This window comes from Phocoena phocoena, chromosome 5, assembly GCF_963924675.1.
Source record: "Phocoena phocoena chromosome 5, mPhoPho1.1, whole genome shotgun sequence".
NCBI lineage: Eukaryota > Metazoa > Chordata > Mammalia > Artiodactyla > Phocoenidae > Phocoena > Phocoena phocoena.
Genome location: NC_089223.1, coordinates 32,345,191 through 32,371,489, shown reverse-complemented (window position 1 = coordinate 32,371,489; position 26,299 = coordinate 32,345,191). Strand labels below are relative to the sequence as shown.

Below are 26,299 nucleotides of genomic sequence, written 5' to 3'. Positions count from 1 at the left end.
TTCCCTGGTGGTCCAGTGGTAAAGAATCCGCCTTCCAATGCAGGGGGGACGCGGGTTCAATCCCTGGTTGGGGAACTAAGATCCCACATGCCGGGGGCAACTAAGCCCGTGCCACAACTACTGAGTTCGCGTGCCTCAACTAGAGAGCCTGCGTGCCGCAAACTAGAGCCCATGCGCCCTGAAGCCCATGCGCCACAACTAGAGAGAGAAAACCTACACGCCACACTAGAGAGAAGCCCATGCACCACAACGAAGAGCCCACATGCTGCAACTAAGACCCGACACAGCCAAAAAAATAAATAAAATAAATAAATATTTTTAAAAATGTACGATATTTGTAATAATATCGTCAATAAACATGAAAAATGTTCAAACCCACTAATAATTGAAGAAATGCAAAATAAAGCATGAGATACGATCTCTCGACTACCAAATTTAAAACACTAAAAATTGTAATTAAAGGATTCAGGGAAATGGGTACTCTCAACATGGGTGGAAAAATGTAGCAATATGTACCTAAAACCTTAGGTTTATGCATATCTCTTATGCAAAAATTTCACTTTTATAAATTCAGCTAAAGAAAATAATGATGGATATGTATAAGGATGCTTGTCAAAGCACTGTTTTCAATAGCAAAACCCTGGAAATCAGTACAATAATGGGACTCAAAAGTACTTTTTTTGTAATGATATACAATGCATTCATTAAATTTACATTATAAATATTTAATGGCCTGGGTATATATACATCCAAAATGTATTATATAGAAAAGTAAGTTAAAAGACAGTATGCACTTATGTGACAGTAGTTATCTTGAATTAAGGTTAAGAGGCAATTTTTATTTCCTTCCTCTTGCTTATTTTTCATATTTTTTTCCAACAATGAACATGTATTACCTTTCTTGCTAAGGAAACTAAAACAAAACTACTATATAAAATTAAACAATAAATAAATAAATATATTGGATGTTATGGTTAGGCGTAAGATTAAAAATCAGAAAAGAGTTTTTTAAATAGCATGTAAAAATACAAAGTCATATTTCACAAATGTCTGAAATTATAAACCATTCTTACTTTCTATCAAATAAAACTATACCAAGAAATTATCCATATTTTAAAGTCCATTTTAATTTTTCCTAGAGCAGATCCCCCAATTTAATAAAATCTATTAAATATTTAAAGATTTAATAAATAAAAAAATAAAGTCTACACCAAATGCAAAACATTCAACCTCATGTATAAAGAAGTACAAACTGAAATGAAATGTCAAAGAATTCTAAAAATGAAAATAGTTCTGAGAAACGAATTTGGGTATAATAGCCTTTCCTGAAGGCGATTTGAGAACACACATAAAAAGCCTAAAACTAGACAAGTCTCTTTTTCTATTCTATTTCTGGGGACATTTCTTAATGAAGTAATATGAGATTTGAAAAACAGTTTACAGCAGGGGGAGAGGAAGGGGTGAATAGGTGGAGAAGCGCAGAGGATTCTTGGGGCAGTGAAAATATGGTGTATGATACCATAATGACACCGTAATTATGGATCCGTGTCATTACACATTTTTGTCCAAACCCATAGAATGTACAACACTAAGAGTGAATGCTAATGTAAATTATGGACTTAGTGTGATTATGATGTGTCCATGCAGGTTTGTCAACTGTAACAAATGTACGATGGTAAATGATTTTGATAATAGGGGAAATTATGCATGTGTGGGGGCAGGAAGTATAGGAGAAATACTGTGCCTTCCTCTCAATTTTGCTGTGAACCTAAAAATACTCTAAAAAATAAGTCTTAGAAAAAATTTATGGATGGCATGTTAATTACACATTAATTTTAGCAGCAAAATTTGGTAACAACCTAGATGGTCAACAGTAGCTAATGGGCTAAGCAAATTATGGCACAGTGGGTGGCCACAGGATGAAACATTAGGAGATGCAGATGTTGTAAATCATTTTTTTTAAAGCAAATGACATAGGAAAGTGTAGATGATATGATGGTATATGGAAAAATACACGAACACAAAACTGTATATGCAGCATGGTTCCCTCTCAGAGAAATGGACAGATACATACAAACACAGATAAACAGAACCTAAGAATAAGATATCAAAATACACCAAAATGTTAACAATGGTGATCTCAGAATAGAGGGATTATGAACAACTTTTATTTTTATTATATTCTTTATAATTTCCAAATCTGTTAAAATAACATGTATAGCTTATATAATCAGAAAGTAAGGTTTAAAAAAATATATATCATATGTAGTGACCCCTCAAAAGATAACCTCCAGAACCTGTGAATGTGACCTTATTTTGGAAAAGGTGCTATAGAGAGGTAATTAAGGACCTCATGATAAAATCATCCTGGATTTAGGATGGGTCCCAAATCCAATGACATGTGTCCTTATAAGACACAGAAGAGGAGAAAAAAAAAAAATGGGGAAGGCCATGTGAAGGCAGAGGCAGAAATTAGAATGATGTGTCTATAAGCCAAGCACTGTGGGCAGCCACGAGAAGCTAGGAGAAGCATAACATGGATTCTCCCTCAGAGCTTCCAGAAGGAACCAACCCTGCCAACACCTTGATTTTAGACTTCTGGCCTCCAGATTATGAGAAAATAAATTTCTACTGTGTTAAGTAGAAATTAAGTTTATGGTAATTTGTTACAGCAGCCGTAGAAAACTAATACACTATGTAAATCACATTTAACAAATACCAGAACATACATGAAGAAGTTTTTACTTCTTTTGAAGTAAATTATACCCATAAATAAATAAATGTGTGTAATTGTGTGTATGTATATGTATGTGTGTGCACACACAGGCATGCATGCATATTCCACTGTAGTTTCCCTAGAGCAGATATTTCAAACACAAGAATCATGGTCATGGCCCAGAAACATTATATTGGGACTTTTATAAACATTCTTCATCTCTAGAAATTTATGTTTCCATGAAGTGAAAGACTGTTGCAGGAAAGGTGATGGGTATTTACCAAAACATTCTGGCACATTTTTTGATACTTACTAATGCCTTTTTCTTTGGGAGCAATCTTCTCCATGTCTTTTAATTGAAATACATCTTTCTGTTTAAAAGAGTTGAAAGATGAAAAACATGCATTTATTTTCTACTATATATTTACATTTACCATAATTATGTTTATGAAATATTGTACTAAAAAATTATGACTGGAAGTGAATAGTGCAATAGAATCGAGAATTTTAGAGCTAGAAGAAACTGTAATTATCTTGTTCAATACCTTCAACAGAACCTAAAATGGACAGATTTTGCATGAACATACAATTCTTTAAAGTAACTGGAGGGCAGAATGCAACGAACATCTTCCCAATGAAGTATAAAATCTAGTTATGATGAATCATTTGTTAACATGAGATAATCAGCTTCTCTGACACTTTGATTTGAAGAAAACACAAATAGTGCTTTGCTTAGCATATACCATACATCACAGATTAGCAGTTCTAACTAAAAGCAAAACAGACAGCTGTCAAGATTTATTTACATTTAAGGTTTCATGGAAGAGCCACACCTAAGTAAGAAAAACATACAATTTATGGCTGTCTATCATCATTCACCCATACATGCTGCATGTCCACCACATGCAAAGCAAAACATTACGGGAAGATATACACAGAGAATATTTAATCTTATGGTTGGAAAAAAAAATCTATGCAGAATACTCCTTTCTTCTTGTAATAAGCTGTGGTTGAACTGGTAAAAAGAACTTGGATAATAAAAGTGAAATATTTGAAAAGACTGAAGTATTCAGTAATTAGAACAGAATTATTGTGATTAGTGTTATGGAAATCTGGGATCTATTTCTTCCAACATAAACTTGAAAAGGTAACTTCAATAGGATGGAAATTAGACATCATAAAAATTTAAAACTTCTGCTCACCCAAGTGCACTGACTGACTAGACAATATTCACAAAACATACCAGACAAAAGACCAGTAGCCCAGATATACAACCCCCTGCAAAAAAGATGAACTGATAGATGGATAAAGGAATGGAGAGATGAAAAAAAAAAAAAAAATATATATATATATGATAAAGCAAGTAGAGTATAAAATGTTAACGGCAGAATCTAAGCTGGGCATATAGGTATTCACAGTGAAGTTCTTTCATCTTTAATAATAAAATGTTGAAAAAAGTAACTTCATCTCAGTACACTTAAGATTTAGTAAATTAAGGAAAATACTAAGTCATTGGTCCTAGAATGTGAAATAAATTTTTGCACATCTGGGAATTCTGTAGGGTCTCAGAGAACATGTAGTAAATTACTAACTTCAGGCCTCTAATGCGTTAAAAAAAACCCAATTAATCAAACCTATTCGCAAAAACCTTAGGAAAAAGAACATGAACTCATTGAGACATCTGCCTAGATGTAGTTATCAAGGAAAAGCCCCAGACATACTGGCTGCCCCACTGGGGTTGCTATGTAAATAAATGGGCTTGCAAAGAACTAGCCTCAGGACTAAAGTGTGGTCATTTAAATGGACAGAGAAAATGGTCTCAAGTAAATATTGATTCTCCCCTACATTAAACAGAGATAATAAAGGAGAGATGAACACAATGGTTCTAGCTCTCAAAAACAAAAAACTATGTGTAAAGATACCATGGAAGACACACAGTTATAAAGTTAGATAACTTTTAATTAAGCACTTATGACCTGAGCATTATAATGTTTTACACAGATTATTTCATTCAATCCTCATACCAACTTTGTGAACTAGGTACAATTATTATTAGCCTTTTTAATAGATGAAGAAACTGAGACTTAGGTCAAGTAACTTGCTTAACGTCACAAAGCTATCAGGTAAAACAGACGTCAGGTACAAGTTCTCTACCTTTGAGCTGTACTGTGGCCATGTCCTTCCTAAGTGTAACAGGCAAAGAATTAGTAACTTCAAATAAATCTATGTATGTATTCATATGAATTGATATGTATAGGAATATATGAACTGAAATCAATCAATTAATACAATTAATTCCTATCTTTACCTAAAAACTCATTGACTACTGAACTTCTTTAACTTCTAATACTCATTATAGTCACGGTACCTTAGTCATTAGTGTCTTAATGTCACTGAGAGCAGTGCTGAAAAAATTTTCATCAAAAACAGCCAACAATATCATAAAGAACAAATTAACTCCCCTCACCACTCTCCCCAGCTTTCCACTGCCTGCTAGGAATTAAATCTACTTTTCTTGCTCTAAGACCATAGGAAAAATATTTCAGCTCAGCAGAATAAGTAGTCATAATCTTTACCTACAAACGTAATCAATTTATCGTCCTAATCATATCATCATTATTAATATGATACTCTGTTCTGAATTGCCAATGACTTTTAGTAAGTCATTGTATGTAAGACTAGTAAGATTTCGCTTAAAGGGCAAACAGTTTTAAAAAAAAGTGCCCACAATACTTCACTTGTTTCACTGAGAATCTGCATTATCAAAATGAAAATGTCAAGTATTATCATTACTTATTAATTTTACATTCTATTTTGCCGTTTCCCCCACCTTCTTCATATTGATATTTGTAAATAATGAAAATAGCCAGTAGGTTGGGGCCAAACCAGACTTTGAAGGTTCTGTCAAGAGGTAAGACGTAAGAAATTAATATTTTTGTAGGTCAAAAGTTTGGATTTTAACCTGGAAGCAAGAAAAGCCACTGTACAGAACACAGGCTCTAAAGCCAGGTGACTGGGTTTGAATCCTGGTTCTGCCACTTAGGAGCAGAAACTTCAAACATATTTCCTGTTAGTGGCAGGCACGAATAACTGGAGTAAATTAAGGAGGCTATGTAGCATCACATGTGTGTTATACCATATGCAGGCTTATAAATGTAAAGAGGCTGTATTTAGCACTATCTCTATAATCAGATGATCCCCCCTGGGTTTTTATCCTACTACTATCACTTCTTGTTTTGAGATCCAGGGCTGGTATCTTAGGCTGTGTCTCAGATGTCCAGATCTGCAGAATGAGGATCTCAGAAGGTTAAAAAGGATAAGATCAGATAACTACACCAAGTGCTTAGAATAGTGAATGGCACCTAGGAAGCACTCAGTAGATGTGAGCTATTATCATTATTATTTTCAGGTAAAAGGGGACACAATCAAATATATGCTTCAGAAAGTTAATTATGGTGCCAGAGTATAGGGCAGTCTGGATAGAAGAGACTCTACAAACCCTGGGATAGGATTTTTTCATGCTCCACAGCTCACAGGAACCACAAGTGTTTGTAGAATTTTATTCATTCTTTAGGAAATTGGTCACTATTGATTTCTAATAAAAAAAGGTACAGTTAACACTGGATGACATAAACTTAAGGAGAAAATTACACAAAATACTAAAAATCTTGAGGAAAATGACTTACCGTCTCAAAAAATATTTCCATCATGCGGGCTCTCTTTTCCTCTGCACTTAGTCCTTTTTTCTTCGACTAAAGCACAAAAGTTAAAAAGTAAACAGTGCAATTAAAAAACAAAACAAAACAATGCTTTTTAAGACAACTTGGTTCAAAACATTATCAGAAATAATGCATGGTCTCATCTGAGACCAAGAGGTTTAATAACTCTCAGAGTGAGGCCTCAAGATGGATTTTTAACAACTCTACTACTTTATGCCAAGCCTTGTGGTAGGTGCTGCCAGTATAATAATAAGAACTGTGACTGAGACAGTGCCTGGCATTTTGTAGAAATTCAATATTTATCAAATGATCCAATAAGTCACTGTATTTACCTTCAAAAGAATCTCTCAAGGAAAATAAATAGACATAACTACTTATAGTTAATGAACAGGTACATGTACAAATTGCTACCCAGGAAAGAATAAATTAATTCCACCCTGGAAAGGGAGGAGGGTTAGCTAGGAAGGCTAGAGATGAACAAGATTTGGGCAAGTTGAGAAATGGTGAGAAGGGTGTCCTGGACAGATCACACACAGGCACAGTGTTACAGAAGTACATGGAATGCTCCAGAAAGACAAACACTCAGGGATGATTATTATACAAGTGGAGTATGCAGATGGAGTGGCAGATGAGACAAGAAAGGTTGTCTGGGGCCAGATTATGGAAGGCTGACTGTCCAGCCAAAGAGAGCAGACTTGACTTCAGGCCACGAGGAGCTACTGAGCAATTTCTAAAGCAGGGAGTGACAAGATAAGAGTTAGGTGACATTGTGGAGGGAAGGCTGGAGGAAGGAAAACCATGTCCAAGTAGAAAATGAAAGCCTACTTCAGGTTATTATTATCCTGTCACTACCCTTTAGCTAACTTGAAATTAAGATAATTAAGATGTAACTGAGGGACTTACTCGGTGGTCCAGTGGTAAAGAATCTGCCTCCCAATGCCAGGGATGCAGGTTCAATCCCTGGTCAGGGAACTAAGATCCCACATGCCGCGGGGCAACTAAGCCCACGCACCACAACTACTGAGCTCGCGTGCCTCAACGAGAGAGACTGCATGCCGCAAACTACAGAGCCCACGTGCTCTGGAGCCTGCGTGCCACAACTAGAGAGAGAAAACCTGCAGGCCACAATGAAGAGCCCATGCACTGCAATGAAAAAGATCTCACATGCCACAACAAAGACCCAACACAGCCAAAAAAATAAAGAAAATAAACTTAAATAAATATTTTTTAAAAGATGTAACTGAAATGTATTTTAATAATAAATTTTACCATATATTTTATATAGGGTATATACCTAAAGCTAAAGTCTGAATTTTCAAAACGCCAAATTTCCTCAAAGCAAATATTCACAGAAAATAACAAAAGAGAACGAGAACCATAATCTCTAGTACTCTCATGGAGGATTCCACACTAATGTTTCTGAAGTAATCTGCACCTTTCTTAAAAATTGCATGGGATTATAGAGGAACATAAATTGTTTAGTAAGAACTCTAAAATACTTTATACCACATAAAAAGCAGACATAAATAAACCAACAATAATAAACCTATCCAATTATAAACTCCATCAGAAACAAGAGCCTACACTAGACAAGGAAAGGAATTTGGAATTGCCATTCTGAATGCATTCCAGAGTACATGGTCTAGAAACCCATTAACCCCTTTCCACAGCAAATTATCCAGTGTTCCTTGATGAGTTGCACAGGTAAAATAAGTAGCCTCAAAGTTTATCTTTTTCTCTTTTCCCTCTGTCCACAATTTTAAATACTGCAGTTCCCCAGGGTTCTTTCTCTAATGATCCCCTCTCCCCTCACACCTTTTCTTTGATCTCACCTGCTTTCATGGTTTTAACAAACACCTACGCTGAGAACTCAAATCTTTACATCATTGGATTAAGTGGGCACCTGAGCTCCAATCTCACGTACCTACCTGTCTGCTGAATAGACGTCAAACTCAGGAGGTCTAAACTGACCTCTCCTCTCCCACATCTACTCCCCAAACCTGCTGTTCTGGATCTTGAGTTCAGTTAGATTCCACCTTGTTACCCGAGCCAGAGGCCTGGCAGTCACCCTAGGTTCCTTCATCTCTCTTACTCCATATCCAACCAATCACCAAGTTCTGCCAATTTCAGGGCTTAACTGTTTCTCAAATCGATCCTGTCTGCTCCATCCCTACTACCTCTACCTTAGAAGAGGCCTTCATTATCTGTTCCCTACTACATACCTGCAGTCTGCTAACCATACTTTGTCCCACCCTCCAGCCACATTCCACGTTGCCAAAAAGCAAACCTCTCCTTTGCCATGCCTACCCATGCCTCTCCCTTGCTTAAAACTCTTCAGTGGCTCTCAACCATCCAGAAGTATCCAATCACCCTAGAATGACATACAAGGCCTTCTGTCACCTGACCCCAACCTACCTCTCACAGGTACCACTCCCCACCTCAAATTTACCATAACAACATGAAGAACTAAGCAATTTAAGCTGTAATACAAAAACTACTTGTAATTCTCCACTTGCAACATGCTCTTTCCCATTTCTGTGCCTTTTTAAAAATGTTGTTCTATCTAAAACACCTTCCTCTCATGCAAATCAAAACCGCAGTGAGGACTTCTCTGGTGACCCAGTGGTTAAGAATCTGCCTGCCAATGCAGGAGACACGGGTTCAAGCCCTGGTCCGGGAAGATCCCACATGCTGCAGAGCAACTAAGCCCGTGCGCCACAACTACTGAGCCTGCGCTCTACAGCCCATGAGCCACAACTACTGAGCCCGCACGCCACAACTACTGAGCCCTCGAGCTGCAACTAATGAAGCCCGCACGCCTAGAGCCCATGCTGTGCAACAAGAGAAGCCACCACAATGAGAAGCCCGCGCACCACAATGAAGAGTAGCCCCCACTTGCTGCAACTAGAGAAAGCCCACGTGCAGCAACAGAGACCCAACACAGCCAAAAAACAAAAACAAACAAAAAAATGAAACAAACAAATAAAAAAAACACAGTGAGATATCACCTCACACCTGTCAGAATGGCCATCATCAAAAAGACCACAAATAACAAACTGGTGACAATGTGGAGAAAAGGGAACCCTCGTACACTTCGGTGGGAATGTAAATTGGTGCAGCCACTGTGGAAAACAATGTGGAGCTTTCTCAAAAAACTAAAAATAGAACCACCATATAACCCAGCAATTCCACTCCTTTGTGTATATATCCCAAAGAAACAAAAACACTAATTCAAAAAGATACATGCACCCCAGTGTTCATAGTAGCATTATTTACATTTGCCAAGATATGGTAGCAACCTAAGTGTCCATCAACAGATGAATGGATAAAGAAAATGTGGTATATGTATAATACACATATACATATGTACTTATATACATATGTACATACACACACACACACACACACACACACACACACAATGGATTTTTATGACTCAGTCATAAAAAAGGGGCAACATGGATGGACTTGGAGGGCTAAGTGAAATAAGTCAGAGAAAGACAAACACTGTATGATATCACTTATATGTGGAATCTAAAAAATACAACAAACTAGTAATAAAACAAAAAGGAGCAAACTCACAGATATAGAGAACAAACTAGTGGTTATCAGTGGGGAGAAGGATGGGGGAGGGGCAAAATAGGGGTGGGGAGAGAAAAGCGTTATTATGGGATTATATGAAATCATATGTGTGAAACTTGAAAACTGTAAAGTACTATAGAATTTAAAGACTCTTTCATTCAATAAAACAAAGCAAAACAAAACAAAAAGAGTTCTTCAGAACATGAACTGCCTTTGCCTTCCCAGAGGTTAGTGCCAGGTTAGAAGAGCAGTTGTAAAGACCAGCCCTCAATTTCAGGACCATGTATCTAAAATTTGAGGCCACTCAGACTCTCAAATCCCACAACACCTCTCTGCACTCCCATAAATACATTTCAGGGTGAACTGATAATAAGGAAGTCTGTGATAACCATATATTGCCTTACTTGGAGAGATAAACCAAAGGAATCTCAGTTCCATGAAACCATACACTATGAAGACACGTTCACTAAACCTAGGGTAGAGAGCTAGAGTTCAGTATTACGTTATTAGCCTCCCTTCACACTGGCTTCTGCAGTATCTGAATAAAGCAAGATATCCACACTCAGAAGGCCCACTCAGCTATTTCTCTAGTCCACTTGGTCTCAAACTGCCATATACAGAGATTAGAATCATCTCAGGAGCTTTTAAAACTACTGATGCCCAGGCACATCCCATAAGAAATGAATCAGAATCTCTGAAATGGGGCCCCTTGGCCTCATATTTTTAAAATCTTGAGGTGCTTTAATTGTGCACCTCAATTAATTTCAGGATTGAAAACACTGTTTCTCTCAGCCCAGAATCTGAAGGTTAAGTCAGGGCACTGTGGGGCAATGAGAATCCCCTTAGGACTTTAGTTTGTGGCTGCATCAGTGGAAAATAGAGCCAAAGCTTTAGAAAAGGCTCCTAATATTTTGTTATTATACACGGCTCCCTGAGAGACCCTGGACTGCGCAAGAATCTGCCACGCAGAGGCAGGCAATGAGGAGAATCTAATGTCCTGAGGGCACACTGTTTTAGGAAAGCTCTTATCACTCAGCTCAACAGCTTATTAAAGTCACTCAAGAAATATGGATGGAATCAGGAAGAAATAGAAAATATGAACAGACCAATCACAAGCACTGAAATTGAAACTGTGAATAAAAGTCTTCCAACAAACAAAAGCCCAGGACCAGATGGCTTCACAGGCGAATTCTTTCAAACATTTAGAGAAGAGCTAACACCTATCCTTCTCAAACTCTTCCAGAATATAGCAGAAGGAGGAACACTCCCAAACTCATTCTACAAGGCCACCATCACCCTGATACCAAAACCAGACAAGGATGTCACAAAGAAAGAAAACTACAGGCCAACCTCACGGATGAATATAGATGCAAAAATCTTCAACAAAATACTAGCAAACAGAATCCAACAGCACATTAAAAGGATCATACACCATGATCAAGTGGGGTTTATTCCAGGAATGCAAGGATTCTTCAACATACACAAATCAATCAATGTGATACACCATATTAACAAGTTGAAGGAGAAAAACCGTATGGTCATCTCAATAGATGCAGAGAAAGCTTTTGACAAAATTCAACACCCATTTATGATAAAAACCCTCCAGAAAGTAGGCATAGAGGGAATTTTCCTCAACATAATAAAGGCCATATATGACAAACCCACAGCCAACATCGTCCTCAATGGTGAAAAACTGAAAGCATTTCCACTAAGATGAGGAACAAGACAAGGTTGCCCACTCTCACCACTCTTATTCAACATAGTTTTGGAAGTTTTAGCCACAGCAATCAGAGAAGAAAAGGAAATAAAAGGAATACAAATCGGAAAAGAAAAAGTAAAGCTGTCACCGTTTGCAGATGACATGATACTATACATAGAGAATCCTAAAGATGCTACCAGAGAACTACTAGAGCTAATCAATGAATTTGCTAAAGTAGCAGGATACAAAATTAATGCACAGAAATCTCTGGCATTCCTATACACTAATGATGAAAAATCTGAAAGTGAAATCAAGAAAACACTCCCATTTACCATTGCAACAAAAAGAATAAAATGTCTAGTAATAAACCTATCTAAGGAGACAAAAGACCTGTATGCAGAAAATTATAAGACACTGATGAAAGAAATTAAAGATGATACAAATAGATGGAGAGATATACCATGTTCTTGGATTGGAAGAATCAACATTGTGAAAATGACTCTACTACCCAAAGCAATCTACAGATTCAATGCAATCCCTATCAAACTCCCACTGGCATTCTTCACAGAACTAGAACAAAAAATTTCACAATTTGTATGGAAACACAAAAGACCCCGAATAGTCAAAGCAATCTTGAGAACGAAAAACGGAGCTGGAGGAATCAGGCTCCCTGACTTCAGACTATACTAAAAAGCTACAGTAATCAAGACAGTATGGTACTGGCACAAAACCAGAAAGATAGATCAATGGAACAGGATAGAAAGCCCAGAGATAAACCCACGCACATACAGACACCTTATCTTTGATAAAGGAGGCAGGAATGTACAGTGGAGAAAGGACAGCCTCTTCAACAAGTGGTGCTGGGAAAACTGGTCAGGTACATGTAAAAGTATGAGATTAGATCACTCCCTAACACCATACACAAAAATAAGCTCAAAATGGATGAAAGACCTAAATGTAAGGCCAGAAACTATCAAACTCTTAGAGGAAAACATAGGCAGAACACTATGACATAAATCACAGCAAGATCCTTATTGACCCACCTCCTAGAGAAATGGAAATAAAAACAAAAATAAACAAATGGGACCTAATGAAACTTCAAAGCTTTTGCACAGCAAAGGAAACCATAAACAAGACCAAAAGACAACCCTCAGAATGGGAGAAAATATTTTCAAATGAAGCAACTGACAAAGGATTAATCTCCAAAATTTACAAGCAGCTCATGCAGCTCAATCACAAAATAACAAACAACCCAATCCAAAAATGGGCAGAAGACCTAAATAGACATTTCTCCAAAGAGGATATACAGAGTGCCAACAAACACATGAAAGAATGCTCAACATCATTAATCATTAGAGAAATGCAAATCAAAACTACAATGAGATATCATCTCACACCAGTCAGAATGGCCATCATCAAAAAATCTAGAAACAATAAATGCTGGAGAGGGTGTGGAGAGAAGGGAACACTCTTGCACTGCTGGTGGGAATGTGAATTGGTACAGCCACTATGGAGAACAGTATGGAGGTTCCTTAAAATACTACAAATAGAACTACCATATGACCCAGCAATCCCACTACTGGGCACATACCCTGAGAAAACCATAATTCAAAAAGAGTCATGTACCAAAATGTTCATTGCAGCTCTATTTACAACAGCCCGGAGATGGAAACAACCTAAGTATCCATCATCGGATGAATGGATAAAGAAGATGTGGCACATATATACAATGGAATATTACTCAGCCATAAAAAGAAACGATACTGGGCTATTTGTAATGAGGTGGATAGACGTAGAGTCTGTCATACAGAGTGAAGTAAGTCAGAAAGAGAAAGACAAATACCGTATGCTAACACATATATATGGAATCTAAGAAAAAAAATGTCATGAAGAACCTAGGGGTAAGACAGGAATAAAGACACAGACCTACTAGACAATGGACTTAAGGATATGGGGATCAGGAAGGGTAAGCTGTGACAAAGTGAGAGAAAGGCATGGACATATATACACTACCAAACGTAAGGTAGATAGCTAGTGGAAAGTAGCCGCATAGCACAGGGAGAGCAGTTCGGTGCTTTGTGACCACCTAGAGGGGTGGGATAGGGAGGGTGTGAGGGAGGGAGACGCAAGAGGGAAGAGATATGGGAACATATGTATATGTATAACTGATTCACTTTGTTATAAAGCAGAAACTAACACACCATTGTAAAGCAATTATACTCCAATAAAGATACAAAAAAGAAAAGAAATATGGATGAGGTGTATCATCCGCTAACACTGATTTCAGGCTAACTTATTCATCAGTCTCCTTCACCACTACGAAGAGTTTTCATTACTAAACACCTTGGGAGAGTATCATGGCCTTTTACAAGTAACTAATGTAAAAGGATGCCATATTACTTCATATTTAGAAATTTCTCCAAAAAATCAACAAGGGCTCATGTAATACTTAGGATTAAAGAAAATCTCCTCGTAGTATAAATTAGAGATACACTCAAATTAGTAAGTAAGGGGGCTCAAAATTTGACTTGAGGACAATGAAGGAAACTTCTCCAACTAGGAGTTAGAGAAATCCTAAGTGGTTCAGTGGTCAGGGCTCTGCGCTTCCACTGCAGCGGGCACGGGTTCGATCCCTGGTCGGGGAACTAAGTTTCCGCAAAAAACTTTTCTAAAGTCAGCCCTGTTGATCACTAATACAATTTTTTTTTTTTTTTTTTGCGGTACGCGGGCTTCTCACAGCTGTGGCCTCTCCCGTTGCGGAGCACAGGCTCCGGACGCGCAGGCTCAGTGGCCACGGCTCACGGGATCCTTCCAGACCGGGGCACGAACCCGCATCCCCTGCATTGGCAGGCGGACTCTCAACCACTGCGCCACCAGGGAAGCCCACTAATACAATTTTGAAGAATTAAAATTAGATGGTATTTGCTGCCCTCAGAAGTGGCTGGCCACACCACATTTCTCCAATTCCAAAAATATGCTTGGACTTATAACTACTGTTTACCCAGCAAGCGCAACCAAAATCGAAACAGCTATTAATTCACAATCAGGAAAAGAACAAAAGTTATCTTTGATCAATATAACAGTAAACTTAGTTCTTAATAATACATGAAAAATAGGAAGTATGTCTCTTACAAAAAGTTTTATTCTAACTTGTTCCATGTTTCTCCATTACTAGAGGTAAACATCAGAAAAGAGTTAATAGCACATTAAACTAGTATTAGAAGGTGATGTAGGTGTAGAAAGATATTAGGTAAAAAGACAAAAACCAAAAAATTAATGCATATGGGCTGCATAGTACTCAGTAGTCAGTTCTATCAGGCCAGTAACTCTATAAAGGAGAAATATGGTATCACGGAACACTGGTACCAGATTTAAGTGTGGGCCTGTTTGGCTTCCTACACCATTTTATGCCCAGGTGGCTGGGTTGTTAGTTTAACCACAAAGAAACCGTTATCAGATTTGATTACATCTGGGCAAATATCTTCAAATAAACATCGTACAACCTATATCTCCGTCCACCACCAGCTTGGCAAAATAAAGGCCACTTAAGATATTAAAATCTTAGATCCACTTCACTAGACGGTGATTCTCTGCCAACAGAAGGGGGTGGGGGATGGAACTCTGAAGGTTTATGAAAATGATTTGATGAGCAGAAAGACATTAAATTCACAAAGAGAAAGAGACGATTTGGAATCTAACCAGGGCTTAACCCAATCAGGCAATGCAAGGAAGACGAAGTCGGTACGGTGCTTCCCTAATAAAGCGACTCCGAAAACACAAAAGGGCAGCCCGGCCCTTCGTTAAAACCAACGCATTTTCACAGAAATCCTCTAACTGGCATAAAATGAAGATTTGTTACGTCACTTTGGAAATTGTGACCAATACTGAAATGTGCTATAAATGCTACAACGCCCCAAACCACTCAATCTTCAAAGATCAAGCAAGCTCCTCAGGCCCCCGGAACCCCCCGGCGCTGCCCGCCGACACCCGTTCCTTGTTCTCCACCGGTGGCGGCGCCTATGGTGGCCGGAAGCGGGGAGCCTGGGCACAGCTTCTGAAGTGACTCGTGGCCTTGCTAACAGACTGCTGAGTTCGTGAGACACTCGGGGCACGTACTCGAACGCCCGTATTTAACCTGACCCACCCGGGAGGGAGCCGGGGGGCACAAGGACGGGGATCCCAGCGCGGCGCCTCAGCCTAGGGGCTCAGGCGGCGGGAGCCGAAAAGCGCCGGGCGGCCGGGGCGTCGACCTGGCGGGGGAGCGGCCTCTGCAGCCCACCCGGGGGCCAACGCCGGGCCCCGGTGGCACGCAGCCGAGGGGCTCTGCAGTCGGGCCACTATGGAAGAGGGGAACCGGGGAGCGCGCCCCCAGCTCTTACCATTGCGCGGGCGGCGCGTCTTCCGGCGGCGGGGCCCGAGCGCGGCGAGGGGCGGGGCGGGCCCAAGCGGGTTTGATTTTGGCGCCGACACCGCCCCGGGGGCGGAGCAGCGAAGGGGAGGCGGGGATGAGAGGCCGGCTGTCGCCCAGACGGCGCGCAGCGACCCCTGGTGGCTCCGCGGAGCGGCCGGCCGGCCGGGGTGGGGCGAGGCCCGTCCTGGGGGCGGGGCCTGGTTGCCCGGCGGTCCGTCCTGGTCGATTCCACATGCTGGCGAGCAGGGTCTCCCAGCTGCTTCCGCCTCTTCGGTCCTGCGTGCTGACTGTGACTCCTTTTTTTTTTTTTTTGTCAGAAAGTCGAGCCCTCGCCTTGACTTCTTTCTTCGCTCAGCGGAAACGCGGCTTAAGTTTGCCTTAAAAAACAGGCAGTTTGGCTGCTGGAGAAGGAAACGCTGCCTCCATCCATGCGGATTTGCCTGGTCTGGAGCGGACTTTCTTCCCTCTTCTAATTTTACGCCTAATCTTCTCTCCCACCGATATCCACTACTTTTACAGCTTTTAAAGATCCCTTTGTATGTCTGCCTTTGCTTTAGTTTTTTTGTTTGTTTTGTTTTCTTAATACAGGAGAATGAATTTCAAATCAAAACGGTCGAAAGTATGTTGCCTCATTACTCGATGGGGATTCAGATCAAAAGCTCGGGTCCCTTTACCTCAAGGTGCCAGAAAATTAACTCAGACTTTTCCGTTACTTTGAAGGTTATTGTACGTTATTTTGAACCATTTCAAAGTATAGTAATTCTACTAGGAAGAAAAGTGGCATCTAAAACAAATTGTCTCCTGTTGCAGGGTAAGGGTATATTAATTTAAACAAGAGTTCCATTTTGTTTTTCCTACAGTTCGATACAATTCAATTGACGAGATGATTTTAAGAGAGTAAAAGGGTATCCATTTAGTAAGTGTTTTAATATTAGTACTAGCAAATGTATAATTAACACACCATACCCTAGATTTCTCATGTATTGCTTAAGATACAGCTGAAGTAGGTATGTCAGTAAAAATTTTTTAAAAATTAAAGTGATATTTAAGAAAAATATTAAGTTATTACTGGTGCTATGTAAAGTTGTCAAAAACCATAAAAGTGGCATTTGTGGGAAGCCTTGCCTTTATCTCCTCGCGGACTGCCATACTCATCTGCTCGTCAAGAACAGTTTTTCTTCACCTGGGTAACTCTTACCCATCCTTTCAACAGCTCAGGGGTAGCCTCCAGGAGTCTTTTTCTCTCCGCTTCCTCATGCCACCCTCGACAAGAAAAAAGGGTCTCTGTAGTTTTATCACAGCATCCCAGATTCATTTTGTAATTTTTTTTTTTTTTTTTTTTGCGGTACGCGGGCCTCTCACTGTTGTGGCCTCTCCCGTTGTGGAGCACAGGCTCCAGACGCGCAGGCTCAGCGGCCATGGCTCACGGGCCCAGCTGCTCCGCAGGATGTGGGATCTTCCATGGCTCACGGGCCCAGCTGCTCCGCAGGATGTGGGATCTTCCCGGATCGGGGCACGAACCCGTGTCTCCTGCATCGGCAGGCAGACTCTCAACCACTGTGCCACCAGGGAAGCCCTCATTTTGTAATTATTAACTTGGACAACTTCCCTATAATATCAAACTCCTTTCTGTAGCAGAGACTAAGCCAACCATTTGGTATCACCAAGGCCTAGCACAGTGCCTGACACGTGATAAACACTCAATAAATGTGTATTAAATAAATGTCCCAGGTTTTCAAGAATACCATCTTGTCATTTACTTAGGGATATCTAGATATGGTTTTCAGGTGAAAAAAAAACAAAGGATATTTTACTTTGAAAAATCTTTACTTGCAGCAAGTAGTGCTTTCGCATTTACTATTTTCACCAATAGAGTTCTGAAATTCTCTGATATGCCATTCAGATGTCTTGAGATGCTCCAAGTTTCGCAATATTATGGGGCAGGCAGATGTAGTATATGAGTTAAGTATGAAAGCAAATAAATATTTGTAGCATCATACATTTGGATCATGAATCCACAATTTAGCATTTGTCATAGTACCTAAATGGCATTTGTTTATTGAACAAATTCATGTTTTACAAAAACCTTAAGCCCACGTTAATTTCATTTTAAAAAATTTGAATATCTGCTGTGGGCTGAATATGTGAGGATGAAGCAGACAGGCCACACCCAGTTTATATTCCAGTCAGTGCTGCCCTTCCATCTGGGCAACTGGCCCTTGCCCTGGACCTTGCTCTGGGGCTATGTTGGCCCCGCTCCAGCCTCATCACTCCCCATATCCAAGGAGTCAGCAGGGCGAAAGGGACATGCCCATCTGTAACCCACTACCTTCTTTCTAGACCAAGAACCCGGGAACCCAGTATCCTCTGCCTTAGTTTGAGTTCGTGGAATGACAAAGCCTGAGGCAAAGATGTGCTGGTGCAGGCATACTTCGTTTTATCATGCTTCACTTTAGTGCACTTAGCAGCTATGACATTTTGTACGATTGAAGGTTTGGGTCGAGCAAGTCAATCAGTGCCATTTTTCCAACAGCATTTGCTCATTTTGTGTCTCTGTGTCACATTCTGGTAATTATTACAATATTTCAAACTTTTTCATCATTATTATATCTGTTATGGGGATCTGCGATCAGTAATCTTTGATGTTACTTTTGCAATTGTTTTGGGGCACCAGGAACCATGCCCATGTAAGACAGAGAAGTGAATTGATACGTGTTGTGTGTGTTCTGACTGCTCCACCGACCATCCGGCCACTTCCCGGTCTCTCTACCTCCCCTTGGGGCTCCCTATTCCCTCAGATAAAACAATGTTGAAGCTAGGCCAGTTAATAACCCTACAATGGCTTCTAAGTGTTCAAGTGAAAGGAAGAGTCACACATCTCTCACTTTAAATCAAAAGCTAGAAATGATTAAGCTTAGTGAGGAAGGCATGTCGAGAGCAGAGACAGGGTGAAAGCTAAGCTCTTTCACTGAATAGCCAAGTTGTAAATGCAAAGGAAAGTTCTTGAAGGAAATTAAAAGTGCTATTCCAGTGAACACATGAATGATAAGAAAGCGAAACAGCCTTATTGCTGATATGGAGGAAGTCTGAGTGGTCTGGATAGAAGATCAAAGCACCCATAACATTCCCTGAAGCCAAAGCCTAATCCAGAGAAGGCCCTCACTCTCTTCAATTCTGTGAAGGCTGAGAGAGGTGAGGAAGCTGCAGAAGAAAAGTTTGAAGCCAGCAGAGGTTGGTTCATGAGGTTTCAGGAAAGAAGTTGTCTCCATAAAAGTGCAAGGTGAAGCAGCAAGTGCTGATGTAGGAGTTTCAGCAAGTTATCCAGAAGATCTAACTAAGATAATTAATGAAGGTGGCTTCACTAAACAAATAGATATTTAATGTAGACACAACAGCCTTCTATTGGAAGATACCATCTAGGACTTTCATAGCTAGAGAGGAGAAGTCAATGCCTGGCTTCAAAACTTCAAAGGACAGGCTGACTCTCTTATTGGGGCTAATGCAGCTGGTGACTTTAAGTCGAAGCCAACGCTCATTTAACATTCTGAAAATCCTAGGGCCCTTTAAAATTATGCTCAATCTACTCTGACTCTGCTGTATAAATGGAACAACAAAGCCTGGATAACAGCACATCTGCTTGCAACATGGTTTACTGAATATTTTAAAGCCACTGTTGAGACCTACTGCTCAGAAAATAGATTCTTTTTTTTTTTTTTTTTTTTTTTTGCGGTACGCGGGCCTCTCACTGCTGTGGCCTCTCCCACTGCAGGCCACAGGCTCCAGACGCGCAGGCTCAGCGGCCATGGCTCACGGGCCCAGCTGCTCTGCAGCATGTGGGATCTTCCCGGACCGGGGCATAAACCGGTGTCCCCTGCATTGGCAGGCGGACTCTCAACCACTGCGTCACCAGGGAAGCCCAGAAAATAGATTCTTTTCAAGATATTACTGCTCATTGACAATGCACCTGGTCACTCAAGAACTCTGATGGAGATGTAAAATGAGATTAATGTTTTTATGCCTGCTAACCCAACATCCATTCTGCAGCCCATGGATCACGGAGTAATTTCTATTTTCAAGTCTTATTAAGAAATACATTTTGTAAGGCTCTAGTTGCCATAGGTAGTGATTTCTCTGATGTATCTGGGCAAATTCAACTGAAAACCTTCTGGAAAGGATTTGCCATTCTAGATGCCACTAAGAGCATTTGTGGTTTATGGGAAGAGGTCAAAATATCAACATTAACAGGAGTTTGAGAGAGGTTGATGCCAACTCTCTTGTATGACTTTGAGGGGTTCAAGACTTCAACGGAGGAAGTAACTACAGATGTGGTGGAAATAGCAAGAGAACTAGAGTTTGATGTGGAACCTGAAGATGTGGCCAAATTGCTGCAATCTCATGATAAAATTTGAACAAATGAGTACTTCCTTCTTATGGATGAGCAAAGAAAGTGGTTTCTTGAGATGGAATCTTCTCCTGGTGAAGATGCTGTGGAGACCGTTCAAATGACAACAAAGGATTTGGGATATTACATAAACTCAGTTGATAAAGCAGCAGCAGGGTGTGAGAGGACTGACTCCAATTTTGAGAGAAGTTCTACGTGGGTAAAATGCTTTCAAACAGCACCACATGCTTCAGAGAAATCGTCCATGAAAGAAAGAGTCGATGCGGCAGACTTCCCTGTCTATTTTAAGAAATAGCCACAGCAGCCCCAGCCTTCAGTGGCCACCACCCTGATCAGTCAGCAGCCACCAACATGGAGGCAAGACCCTCTGCCTTGCAACAAGATTACAACTTGCTGAAGGCTCAGATGACAGTTAGCATTTTTTAGCAATAAAGTACTTTTAAATCATGTACATTTTTAGACGTAATTCTATTGTACACTTAATAGGCTACAGTATGGGGTAAGCATAATTTTATAGGCACTGGGAAACCAAAAAATTCGTGTGACTTTATTGCAATATCATACTTTATTGCAATATCGCTGATGAATGCCTATAGTTTATGTGGGAGTGAGGAAACAGCGAGGATGAGACAGGAGGGAGGAAAAGCCACTAAAGATGTGTGCCCTTCTCAGTTTGGGCATTTCAACATCTTTACAAACCCATCTTTTTTTGCCCAAGAGAATGGAAGTTTGTGGAAATCTCGAGAGAACACAGGAGAGACAAGACCTGATGACAGAACTTCACTGGAGAGGATGTTCTGAAGCTCCAGGTGCCTCCCAGGCCCTTGGCTGCTTTCTGAGTTTCTAAACCCCCAGCATTCTTTCTGCTTAGAGCTGTGGTTCTTGCCACATCCATCCAATGAACTCTCTGCCAGCTGGGCCATGCCTGTCTAGACCAGGGCTAGGTGCTCAAGCCAAAGGCTAATGTGTAGGATGAACATAAGGCAGGCCACTTGCCTCTGAGGTGTCCAAAATGGCGCTGGTCAGTGATACATTGACCCCACTGGATCTTCTCTTGGGAATGATGAGTGCTAAGCGCACATAGAGAGGGCTGATCAGTGCAGTTGGAACAGTATCCCAAATGTCACTGAGCCAATTTTACCATTCTCTGAGATTTCTGGTGTGCACCCCAGTCTTGGAATATCAAACTCAGAATGACCACCAGAAAGGAGAAGAGACATGTTCTACGACCTGTGTTTCCCCTGAATTTTCAGGAATGCACCCCAAACTGAAGACAATCTTCTCATCCCCCTTCCTTGAAATTCTGAAAAGCAGGACCTATAGGAGAACCTTCTTTATTAAGAAAGTAGGAAAGGAAAGTAACATAATTTGAAAGAGACAGAGAAAAGTCTACAGGGTAGAAAAACAAGTAGGAGAATGCAAAACCAAGAGGAGAAAATTTCAAGGAAGAAATAGTAAACATTATTGACCTCTCAGTCACATCTCCTGAGTTAGAAATGACACTACTACTATGTCATTTGTGCAGAGCATCAGTCTCAATGGGGGTAATATCAAAACTGGTTCCTGGGGGATGAAAAAATCTTGGATGGTTTGTGGTACAATGGTTTATGGGCCTCCAAAGGGCTGTAGCACATAAACAGATACAAAGTATACCTCCGGCATTAAAGCGTCATGGGCTGGGGGCAAGGGGCAAGGGGTGATTAGGGAAAAGATGTCTAGAAAAGCTCCTTAGGGGGACGATAATGGGGAAAAAGGCTGAGAAACACCGGTGTAGCGTGAGAGTATAATTTCTCATCCAAACTGGGACGCTCCTGAGAAAGACTGCTCTTTACAATTATGCTGGGACAATACGCATAAAGCACGTTGTCCCCATCAATTATGTGATAACTTGGATTTTCCGTCATGCTTTATTGACACTTCTTTTATGGCTCTTCTCTTAAATTGCTCTGTATTATAGGTACTGATGCTTTTTAGATCTTTCCATCTGGGATGTAAACTCCTTGAGAACAGGCACAGTAATAACTCTTTTGTGTAACCCTGCCTCATCTCTCATCATTTCTTCTTGAGTGTTGTCTGGCCTCGCGATATTGAACTATTTGCTCTTTCCTGGACGACTCATGCTCTCTTGCCCTCTTTTAGCAAGCCTTGGCGATCCCCCTTAACACCACCTCTTTGCCTTCTCCCAGGGTGAGTTAACAGCTGCCAGCATCCCTGGTCCCACTCAGCAACCCTTGCCACCCTCCACTGCTGGCGGGGGGCTGGGCACAGGCATGGGGCGAGTCTGAGTCATGGTGCGGGGCCTCAGGTATATGTGAGGGTCTGCACTCACCGGTCAAACATCCCTATGCCCAAGGGAGTGTGACATTAAGTAGCAAATAAACACTACCACAGGTTGAAAGAGAGACCACAGAAGGAAGGAAAAAGCCTTTTTCATTCTTTTTATCACGAATTATGTAGCCAGCCCTGTATATATTCATTTAAGTCTCATCCCACTAGGATAAAGCTCCATGAGAACAGGGACTTTTTTTTTGGTGGGGGAGGAGGGTGTTTACTGCTATTCCCTAGTAGCTAGAGCAGGACGCTAGATTCAGTAAATATTTGCAAATGAAGGTATATAAAAGCAGCTCATGGTGTAATCACCTGGTCCGGTTCATCAACCATACTGTAAGCTCTTAGAGGTTACAGGCTTTATTATTCGTCCTAACAGCCCTTACACATAGCCCCAAGCCTGGTATATACCACAGGTGCTCAGATATTTGTTCAAAGACTATGGCAGTAAAAAAAGAGGCAGCAAGGTGGGGCTGAGGATAGAATGTCACCTGCCCTTCCTGCCTCTTAACCTAGGCAATAACAAACTGCAGCTTTAATTAAACCCTTTGTCTGCTCTGGAAAGGGGTGCCTTCGGCTTTACATGAACCGAGTTCCTAAAAAGCAATCTGAGATATGCTATAACCTGGCACAAGTGCCTCCCTCTCAATCTGACTCTAAAAACCTCCAAAGAGCCCACGATGGCAATGGTGCCTGCTTGGTTAAAAGAAAAAAATAAGTGAGGAATGGAATCAGGTGTCAATAATACTAATGTTCGCATTAACTAGTTAGCAGTGTCATGTTTGGTCTTTTTCTCATTTTTGTTTCAACTCTCCTTCCAAGACTTTCACCTCTTTCAGACTTTCAATCTGTTATAGAATTTTAATCCTCCAAAAAACAAAACAAAGAAATTTCTGTAGTGCCCCTCCACTTTTAACAAAGGCTGTTCTAATTATGATAACTTTTAGTGTTCATTTCATCACACAAAATATAGATCACAGACTTAATGAAAAACCCAAAAGTGTTATAAATACATCAGGAAAAATGCTGTATGCCTAGGTGTAAGCCAATGACTTGTTTACAATCAACTAAGGAGGACAAGAGTCCTTTATAAGAAAACAAATAATCATCAAGTCCATATACCACTCAAGATTGAGAGCTTACTTATCCTCAAGACCTGTGGGGTACCATCAGATGGGAGAGAGTTCCCAACGAGGAGTAGAAAGACCCTGAGTTCACCTCTTCTCAAGGGCACACCCAAATCACAACTCTGTAAGTAGTAACCACTATCGATGAAAAGGCTGAAACCTACTAGAAAAGCTCTTCTACAACTAAAGATATAAAGAAGGAACTGTGAGACAGGTAGAAGGGCCAGAGCTGCGATACAGTCAAGACCCTTACCCCTGGGTGGGTGACCTACACACGAGAGGATAGGTACAGTTGCAGAGGTTCTCCCAAAGGAGTGAGAGGTTCAAGCCCCAGGTTGGGCTTACCAGCCCAGAGGTCCTGCAAAAACCCCCAGAGTATTTGGCCTTGAAGGCCAGCAGGCTTCACTTCTGAGGGACCCAGAGGGCTGAGGGAAATAGAAACTCCACTCTCAAAGGGGGCACACAAAATCTCACACACTCCAGGACCCATGGAAGAAGCAGTAATTTAAAAGGAGCCTGGGTCAGATCCACCTGCTGATCTTGGAGAGCCTCCTGGAGACGCAGGAGGCAGCTGGAGTTCACCCTGGAGACACAGACACTGGGGTCAGCCATTTTGGGGAGCCTGTTCTACCACAAAGACAACGGTGCTGGCAAGCGCCATTTTGGAATCCTCCCTCTAGCTTATTAGTCTCAACACCCAGCCCTGCCACTACCCACCAGCCTGGAGGCACCAGTACTGGGACAATGAAGGCCAAGCAACTAACTGGAAGGGACACAGCCCCACACACCAGCAGATAGGCAATCTTAAGAATCCCTGAGCGGGACTTCCCTGGTGGCACAGTGGTTAAGAACCTGCCGGTCAACACAGGGGACATGGGTTCGAGCCCAGGTCCGGGAAGATCCCACATGCCACGGAGCAACTAAGCCCGTGTGCCACAACTACTGAGCCTGCGCTCTAGAGCCTGTGTGCCACAAATACTGAGCCATGTGCCACAACTACTGAGTCCACGTGCCACAACTACTGAAGCCTGCATGCCTAGAGCCCATGCTCCACAAGAGAAGCCACCGTAATGAGAAGCCTGTGCACCACAAGAAAGAGTAACCCCCGCTAGCCGCAACTAGGGAAAGCCAGCGCACAGCAACGAAGACCCAACACAGCCAAAAATAAATAAATAAATAACATTAAAAAAAAAAAAAGTCAATGTATTTCCCAAAGGCAGTAGTAAATACTGAGTATCTTTAAAAAAAAAAAAAAAAAAAAAGACTGAGCCATCCCTGGACATGGCCTTGCCCACCAGAAGGCCCAGGACCCAGCACCACACACCAGTATACAGGCATTAGACCTGGGATCCCCAGGGCCCTGCAGCCAGAGAACCCTAGGACCAAGCCTGCCCACCCATAGGCAGACACCAGCCTCAGAATCTGCTGGGCTCTGGACCCACCCACCAGTAAGCCTCCTCTAGCCTTCAGACCAGCAACACCCACCAGAGGGGGGACACCAGCCCTAGGACAACTACAGCCATGCAGCCTGCCATGACAGGACCCAGCCCTGCCCACCAGCAGGCCAACACAAGCTTTGGAATACCCCAGACCCCACAGCCAGTTGTGTCAAGAACTGGTCCCACCCACCAGTGGTCCAACACCAGCCCCAGGACCCCTGGGTCCTCCAGCCAGACCCCAGGACCTGGCTCACCCACCAGCCCCAGAGTCTCTTGGGTCATGATTCTGTCCAACAGTGAGCCAGTGCTATCCCCAGGGCCCCCCAAGATTCCAAAGCCAGCCACCTCATGATCCAGCCCCATCAACCAGTGGCTGGCAGCCTCCACACAAGGCAGGGCCTGGCAACCAACTGACCCAGGACCAGCTACACCTACCAGACCACCCACAATAGTCAGCCCACCACAACAGAAGGACCCACGCAGCCCATGTAGGGGGCACCCCTAGAGCTTATAGCTCTGGTGACCAGAGGGGAGAGTGCTGCTGGGATGCACAGGACTTCTTGAAAAGGTCGCTTCTCCAAGGTGTGGAAACGTAACCAACCTACCAGATAGATAGAAATTAAAAGGGAAGTGAGGCAAAATGAGGCAACAGAAGATCATGTTCCAAATGAAGGAACAAGATAAAACCCTGGAGATAGGAAATCTACCCTAGAAAGAGTTCAAGCTAATGATAGCTAATGATCAAAGAACTGGAGGGAAGAATGATGCACAGAATGAGAAGTTAGAAGTTTTTAACAAAGAGTTAGAAAATATACAGAACAACCAAACAGATGAAGAATACAATAACTGAAATTTTAAAATGCATTAGAAGGAATT

At 41.4% G+C, this 26,299-nt stretch overlaps 1 protein-coding gene across 1 annotated transcript in view; it reads right to left on the bottom strand.

Moving 5' to 3' along the window:
- The window catches only part of MND1 (meiotic nuclear divisions 1), an 83,854-nt gene extending 67,676 nt beyond the window's left edge, over nt 1–16,178 (bottom strand). Inside the window, exons 1-3 of the mRNA XM_065878131.1 lie at nt 16,096–16,178; nt 6,403–6,468; nt 3,030–3,087 (exon numbers count right to left, since the gene is read on the bottom strand). Coding sequence (XP_065734203.1) covers nt 3,030–3,087; nt 6,403–6,468; nt 16,096–16,098 — 127 coding nt within the window. The 5' untranslated portion in view covers nt 16,099–16,178. The remainder of the gene's footprint in view (nt 1–3,029; nt 3,088–6,402; nt 6,469–16,095) is intronic.
- Nucleotides 16,179–26,299: the final 10,121 nt, after the last annotated feature.